This window comes from Pinus tabuliformis, chromosome 9 (assembly GCF_031772625.1).
Source record: "Pinus tabuliformis cultivar Carrire ecotype Pingquan chromosome 9, CPIR1, whole genome shotgun sequence".
NCBI lineage: Eukaryota > Viridiplantae > Streptophyta > Pinopsida > Pinales > Pinaceae > Pinus > Pinus tabuliformis.
In genome coordinates, this window is record NC_142307.1 from 1,647,491,768 (window position 1) to 1,647,500,334 (window position 8,567).

Sequence of the window (8,567 nt, forward strand, 5' to 3'; positions counted from 1 at the left end):
CAGTCAGTGTAAAGTAATTTGTCTGTCTCATTTGCATGGTTCACACAAAAAGCTAGATTTACCTCTCCGGCTCCTAGGAAGAGGAAGGTATGATCAGCCAATGTTCCACCAGTTGCCTTTAATGATGCAACCAACCCTGCCAGAACCACTGTAGCTGTCCCCTGAAATACAAAAGATGCATCCTGATTCTTCATTGAAAACCTGGTTTGTTACATAGGTTGCATTGTAAAATAACCAAAATGATCAGTCATTGTAGGTAAACCTGAATGTCATCATTGAACACGAGATGGGTTTTCCGATATTTTGCCAGCAACTCAAAGGCATTGTGATTGGCAAAGTCTTCAAACTGTCATGAGGACATAAAATGTCATTTAATCAATAAATTGTGCATGTTTTTCTTTATAGAGGTTTGCTTGGTCTATTGAAAATAGAGTGCAAAAACAAACAGGCTTATTAAATTGAAAATCCTAAAATATTTCTTCATTTATAATCTTCTTGCATGGTTTCAATAACTAGTAAGAATTTTCCAGCTCCGAGACATATCTTATCAAAGTCCCAACAAAATGCTAAAGGTAGCTAACATACAAAGTAAATATGTTCATGCAAAAATGATATGAAAATCAATTCCTAAAGTATTTGTTCATTTATAATCTTCTTGCATGGTTTCAATAACTATCATGAGCTTTCCAGCTCCCAGGCATATCTTATCAAAGTACCAACAAAATGCCAAGGTAGCTAGCATACAAAGTAAATATGTTCATGCAAAATGATATGAAAATCAATTATCTTGACAAAAGAAACAAGTGTTTAGCAACTAACCTGTAATTGTGAAATTTACCTGACATCCAAGATCCCCAAGTCCCAGAATGCGTTCACCATCAGTGACAACTATAACATTAACACTCCTTTCACTCCAGTTCTTCAAAATTTCTAGGATCTTACCTCTGCAAAAACCATACCCTCGCAAGTTTTAACGCAGTGAAACAAATTTAAAGGATGAACCTAACAAAAAAGAATTGGATTTTATAACCTTTCATTCCGCTCCTACCAAGAGAAATTGTGTAACCCAGTAAACTATACTATCAAACATATTTTATGCAATTTCCTTCCAGTAGTATCAACCAGCTAAGAAGCTGGTAATAATAAATATATATGCTACTGCAGTAGACAGATAGTTTTCATATTAACATAGATAATAACCACATGCCAAAGATGGCCCACAAGGGACTGACACCAAAACTATTGATGATATTGGAGGGAGAACAGAAAAATGCTCAAACCATTTAAAGGAGAAATAGAAAAATGCTCAGACCATACTCGGGTTTTGATAAAAGTTTGGATATATCAATAGAAATACCTCGAGGTCCATCAGTGCCATGTATTTCTGCAATGAAGTTTGATATTGGGGAATGTTATTCAGAAGCCTTTTTTCCTGTAGAAATGTAACAATAGGTTTAGCAACCAATAGATAAATCTCACATACGAGATAGTCACAAAAGAAAAAGGAAAAGAAAAGAGTGTTCTTTCACTTCCTGTACTTTGCAAAGAGATAAAACATCTAAATCACAGTAAAGGGAACCATAAAAACTAAAGAGCATTCATTGCAAATATCCAAATCTATGCAAATCGGAGAGGAAATTACTTGAAGTTCTTGTGACAGACAAGCAGGCGGTAGAAGGCCCCTAAGGTAGTGAGTGTCTCTCTCCTTCTTAGTCAATGCTAATCCTTTGTTAAAGTGGGGATCTCGCAATAAGGTGCACCCACTGTTCCATGAACCAAAAAACAATCAAGTCAGGGTGGTCGTCGTTTCAAGGATTATTTATGCGACATTAAGATCATCAAATTCAACGGCAGAGAAACAAACCGAAAAGTGTCCCAACAATCAGGAACAATCTTCAACTGTTGAAACAAAAAGAAAAAACTCTTCATTTGATGATTAACTGTGTTCTGTTGAACCAAAAAGAAAAAAACTCTTCATTTGATCATAAGCTGTGTTCAATGAGTCAAATTTTCTAAGCAATTAGATGTGGGAAATATAGTTTTATTATCATTCTGGATCACTTTTTAACTGCTGAACCAAAAAGAAAAAATCTTCATTTGATCATTGACAGCAATCAATGAGCCAATATTTCTAAACAATAAGATGGGGGAAATAATCAAGTTTTAGGAACGCCCCTGCAATTGGCAAGATGCTTCCTCCCAACTTAATTGTGAGCATCCACCACCTATCAAAAGGATGAGATGTCACATTAAATGGCTAATGCCATGCCTAGCCCGACTTAGCTGCCATGACAACCTCCTATTTCACAAAATAAGCATACTACACTCCTGTGCAAATTGAACCCTGGTGGGGGTTTAGGGAATATCACCAACCACTCAAGACCCCAAAAGATTTTTAGGTTTATTTTGATTAAATAGAAGTGTATGATTCCAAGCATAAGCAGCATTATTGTTCAAGACATTGATAGGCTGGAGGCTTCGGACCCGCTTTGAAAAATATACCTAATCATTGAATGCTATGCTAGTGCGCCAAATCTGTATAGTATTTGATAAAAAGTAGTCAGCATAGTCATTCAGATCAAACCATCATTAAATAGAACTAAAAAAAATTGTTTCAAGTCGGACCTGCTATTATTGAAGAATCAGTTCATGAGCAGAGTATCGTAATCACTACTAGTTAGCTTGTCATAACATAGGTAAATAGAGTGCATTCAATAGTCTCATCACATAGTCTGAAGCCCTATATGACGAGTAAGATAAGCCCCAATAGGGTCCCGAATTGCATATGAATCAATCTGTAACCACTAGTTTATACAGATATCGTAATATCCATAATAGCTTACACAGAGCTTTGTGATTACTAGTTACTCATATTAGAAACGGCTGAGAATATTGGAACATTGAAATATTGAACACTTTCTATAGGTTGTATGTTTCTCTCAGTTTTAGAGCTAGAACTAGAATGCTATGATGTCAAACACGTTGTGAGTAGTTGTTATGAATAATATTGTTGTTTGAATCATGTGAAATTTTATGCAACTTTAATTGTCTGCAGGCTTAATGAAATGCCATTGTGATGGGGATAGCCATTGGAGGCATTTTAATCCATGTAACTTTATTTATTTAACATGTATGTGTTGTTGATGACAGGATTATTACTTTCGGGGTATTACGTAGACCTCCATTTCACATCTAGAGTTTTCAACTCTCCAAAAACTGTGTAGTCAAGGCCACGGCAATTGTGACAATACAGATTAGATGGCTTGGACTGAGTGGTTAAGGTATAGCAGGTGGAAACTATGATATGTGTAATCAGGAGAGTAGCACTGGTTACATATCACTATTTATTACCTATGTCGTTTGAGCTACAACCTGTACATCATATTGCTTCTATTCCCCTTGGTCAACCAGCAATCGGTATTAGGTAGTGATCAAACTTGAGTTCATTGTATACCTTTACAAGCTTTGGTGTGAAGGCTTGGCAAGGTGGGCACCAATGGGCAGAGAAATACAAAGCAATTGTCTTCTCCACAAGCTTAGCTATCGGGACCCGTTTCAAGAATCAAAACATGAAAAAATGATTAGCATCACCCACAAGAGTACCGAGTTTTTACTAGAGTCCATGTCTACTTGTGGTTTAATAGTTAATAACAAGAGTCCACCGTGAACAAAATGCCAATTCATACCCTGAGAGATGTAGAATGCAAGCACACAGTTTTCCCCACAAGATCTGCTACTGGAACCTACTGGAAAACACCAAATTGACAATAAGGCCATCATGAAATAAAATCTGTGCATCTATTTTTCCTAAACCCTTACAGGAGCCAATGAAACTCAATCGCCCAATTCAATACATGTATTCAATAGACTTAATGAATACATAATTTATTTCTAGATTTTCAAGTTCAATAGCCCAATTCAATACATGATATCATGAATCATACCTACATTCTCATAAAGAACCCAAATCCAGACTTGGTGGCAGAGAAAAACACAAGCCAGAAAGGGAAAACACCCACCTTTCTTCCTCCATGGGCAAGGACAAAATCTCGTTCATCAGACACCAGAAGAGACTCTGCAGTCTGTGCAGCCCTTAAGGATTCCTCTTTCACCCTCAGCTCATCAAATCTCTCTGTGGTGAATGGATATCCCTCAACCCCATATTCTTCAATGATCTCCACACCTTCAGTTGTTATAACTCTGCCCTCTCTGTCCAGAAAAACAAGGCACGGAATGCCATCAACCTGGAAGGCCTCATTAAGCTTCTTCCTTGTATTACCATCTGAGAATGGCAGGGAAAGCCATGGCATGGTGTGGTGGTATTCCTCGAATGACTTCTCATCAAAATCCGCAGAAACGAAGAGAATCTCGAAGTCCCCCTTCTCCAATAACTTTTTATAGATTTCAGAAAAAACGGGGGTGAAAGCCTTGCATGGAGGACACCAATGGGCAGAAAAGTACAGACCCACTTGTTTCCCTTCCAGTTCTCCAACTTTCACTTGTAGATTGCATTGGATTCAATACAAAAATGCAATGTTGCAGCAAAATAAATGATAACAGAGACTATAAGTATAGCAATCGTACCTTGTCTCCATTATTTCTGATCAGGAAATCATGTTCCCCGGCTCAGCTATCGGGACCCGTTTCAAGAATCAAAACATGAAAAAATGATTAGCATCACCCACAAGAGTACCGAGTTTTTACTAGAGTCCATGTCTACTTGTGGTTTAATAGTTAATAACAAGAATCCACCGTGAAAACAACCCAAATTCATACCCTGAGAGATGTAGAATACAAACACACAGTTTTCCCCACAAGCTCTGCTACTGGAACCTACTGGAAAGCACCAAATTGACAATAAGGCCATCATGAAATAAAATTTGTGCATCTATTTTTCCTAAACCCTTACAGGAGCCAATGAAACTCAATCGCCCAATTCAATACATGTATTCAATAGACTTAATGAATACATAATTTATTTCTAGATTTTCAAGTTCAATAGCCCAATTCAATACATGCTTTCATGAATCATACCTACATTCTCATAAAGAACCCAAATCTAGACTTGGTGGCAGAGAAAAACACAAGCCAAAAAGGGAAAACACCCACCTCTCTTCCTCCATGGGCAAGGACAAAATCTCATTCATCAGACACCAGAAGAGACTCTACAGTCTGTGCAGCCCTTAAGGCTTCCTCTTTCGCCCTCAGCTCATCAAATCTCTCTGCGGTGAATGGATATCCCTCAACCCCATATTCTTCAATGATCTCCACACCTTCAGTCGTTATAACTCTGCCCTCTCTGTCAAGAAAAACAAGGCACGAAATGCCATCAACTTGGAAGGCCTCATTAAGCTTCTTCCTTGTATTACCATCTAAGAATGGCAGGGCAAGCCATGGCATGGTGTGGTGGTATTCCTCGAACGAATTCTCATCAAAATCCGCAGAAACGAAGAGAATCTCGAAGTCCCCCTTCTCCAATAACTTTTTATAGATTTTAGATAAAACGGGGGTGAAAGCCTTGCATGGAGGACACCAATGGGCAGAAAAGTATAGACCCACTTGTTTCCCTTCCAGTTCTCCAACTTTCACCTGTAGATTACATTGGATTCAATACACAAATGCAATGTTGCAGCAAAATAAATGATAACAGAGACTATAAGTATAGCAATTGTACCTTGTCTCCATTATTTCTGATCAGGAAATCACGTTCCCCGTTGCAAAGCAAAGAGCTCAAACTGTCATTGGTTGTTTCCTTTTGCACAGCCATAGCAAGCTAACACAATCTCTCTCTTGGTTCTGAGCCAACTTTCTTCCACTGCAATCTCTGAGGGCTAAGAAAGAGAATTTATAGACACAGGAGAACAGACAAGTGAAGATTAGTTTAAACAAATGAGATAGAGACCAGGTAGTTGTACACGAGTAAAAGAAGTATAACCTGAAATGACCAAAGAGGGTATATTAGTGATGTAATTTAACATTAAAAGGAAACGAAGCTCTTGGAAAACTAAAACTTATAACACATCCATGCGGGCCCGATGAGGGCCACATGGCTCACCTCCTTCTCCGTGGGATAGCAAGGCCACATGGCGCACCTCCTTCTCCGTGGGATAGGATGGAGGGACTAAACCATGCCACTTAACATTGTATCATGGTCATATGTCAATACAGGAGGTAGAAGGATAATCCAACTGTCCACTGCACATGCACCAGTTTCAATTTCATGGCCTTCTAGGTTTGTCTCGTCCAGCTACCAACACTCCTAGATGAGCAGAACACATTAAGCCCTATTTTTTTCATCTTTTTGTAGAATAGTGGTTGTTTACATACACCTAAACTCCAACAATCTAGCAAGTAGAAAGATGGATCGTAATGGGCATACTGGGTCCAATGGATCACGCCGTATTAAGATACAGATGAACAGTACCACAATTGAGTCCTCAGTGGCCACAGAGTACGTAGACATTCGCGAGCTCTCAATAGCTGAAACAGAATTTCTAGGGTTATCAGAGGGCGACTCTGACTGAAGAATTGCATGGGATAGATGCTGCGATTCTTTCTCGCGCTCTTGAAGATCTTCACAAGGAATATCATCGACGGGAGCCAAAGCATAATACATTGTCAATGCCGTATTGTTGTCGCTGGAATATTGCCCTCGGCTCTCTTCAATTCCAAACAGAGAATTCATTGGCGAGATGTTCGTGATTGATATCTAGATTATACATTTGCGAGCTCTCAATAGCTGAAACAGAATTTCTAGGGTTATCAGAGGGTGACTCTGATTGAAGAATTACGTGGGATAGATGCTCCAATTCCTGCTCGCGCTCCTGAAGATATTCACAAGGAAACTCATTGACTGGAGCCAAAGCATAATACATCGTCAATGCCGTATTGTTGTCGCTGGAATATTGCCCTCGGCTCTCTTCAAGTCCAAACAGAGAATTCATTTTGTGAGAAATTGCACTGAATATCTTTTTGTTCTTGATGAGGCCAAGAAAAGCAACCTTGGTCTTCAATGTGTGGGCTGCTTTACCCTTGACAGTATTTGATTTGGATTTCAGCACGGTGCTCAGGACCGACCTCACTTCCCTCACCACCCATGGCAAGTTGTTTAGTCTCTTCTGAGCCCGTTGTTTCAGAAAATCTGGACATTTCTGTAAAGGCTGTGGAGCCCCAACCTATGCTTAGCTTGTTCTGGTTCTATATTAGCCCTGCCTGAAACACATTTTGAACCAGCAACAGCGAAGTCAAGCAACCAACAAAAGAACTAGGAGGTGCTCAGGTATGTATCGATCTTACCCATGTTTGTTAGCTTGACTTGTTCTGAATTTCGTTAGCTTAGCTTGCTCTTCTCTGGTTCTGTAAGCTTAGCTTGTTTTGGTTCTATATTATACCTACCTGAAATACATTTTGAACCAACAACATCGAAAGACAAGCAGCCAACAAAAGAACTAGCAGATGCCAATGAAGGAGCTGGAGCTTGGAAGGAGCTGGCTCTGGCTCCCCGTGCAGAGCCATTCACGCAGATGGCAGCATAGGCGACAGATGAAGCAGTAGAAGCAGCAACACTCACATGCAGTAGATTTGTGGTGAAATCACCATGTGGGTAGCCAGGTGTAGCATATATGTTCATATATACCAGCATATTCCTGAGAGCTGAGCCTACAAACAAACCTGCAAACAAATGTTAGTGAACTAATGCTAACATACCTGTAACATTAATATGAATACATCGACCGCCACAAATAATAAACACGGTAAAGGTAGGGTTAACCCTAAGGTCCAGCCTCTTCCGCCTCGGGAAGAGGCCAAATAAGAAGGCAAACATGGTCACTCTCAAAAACTTTGGTTATCCTCACAATGGTAAACACAACGGCATTCCAAAACTTTGGTCACCCTGCCATAATCCGCTCAAATTCGCCCTGAATTAATGCTATAGCATCGCAGATTGATTACTATAGTCCCTGGCCATTGCCAGATGGCAGGGACTAATAAGAAATGAACGAAATACAACATGAGCATACTTTTATAATCTTCTTGCGATTCGACAAACCATTTTTAAATCACTATGTGGATGCTTAACGCTTTTATAATTTAAAATTTCAAGAAATGCATATAATCATTCATTTACATTGCTTCGCATATGCGTGGATAACGACACTCCCTTCCCATCTCTTCTAAAAATATTGTTTAGGGATTTTTTAGTGAAAACTGCTTCACTTTCTCACAAAAATACTGTAATTTTAGCGTTTAATTATGTCTCTGAATAGACCATAGTATATGATTTCAAGAATTTAGATATTTCCAGATTCGAGAAGAGATCGACTGAGAATTTGAGGCTCAATTATGGAACATTTTAAAAATTAAGAGATTGTCAGATTCGACAGGGGATTGGCGGGCCATCTGGGAGTGTAACTTACACTTAACACATAATTATGGGAGTTTAACTTACACTTAACACATAAATATGAAAGAGTTAGGGGCAGAGGAGTTTTCCACAAGACTTCAGTTGCAGCCATCAAATTGCAACTCAAACGGAGCTTTAAACTCAAACAAATTTAAGGCAGAGG

General features: G+C 39.1%; 1 protein-coding gene and 1 pseudogene across 1 annotated transcript; both read right to left on the reverse strand.

Annotated features, from left to right (window-relative positions):
• Positions 1-263: 263 nt before the first annotated feature.
• On the reverse strand, positions 264-1,929 carry LOC149155171 (NADP-dependent malic enzyme 1-like). The gene is made up of 5 exons (XM_089444334.1): positions 1,865-1,929; positions 1,643-1,763; positions 1,358-1,432; positions 820-944; positions 264-346 (listed from the first exon to the last, which is right to left on the reverse strand). Exons 1-4 carry the CDS (start codon positions 1,927-1,929, stop codon positions 939-941), a joined length of 267 nt encoding a protein of 88 aa, XP_089300460.1. The 3' UTR covers positions 264-346; positions 820-938.
• A 1,527-nt stretch (positions 1,930-3,456) lies between these two features.
• LOC149155172 (putative nucleoredoxin 1) lies at positions 3,457-5,841 on the reverse strand (annotated as a pseudogene).
• Positions 5,842-8,567: the final 2,726 nt, after the last annotated feature.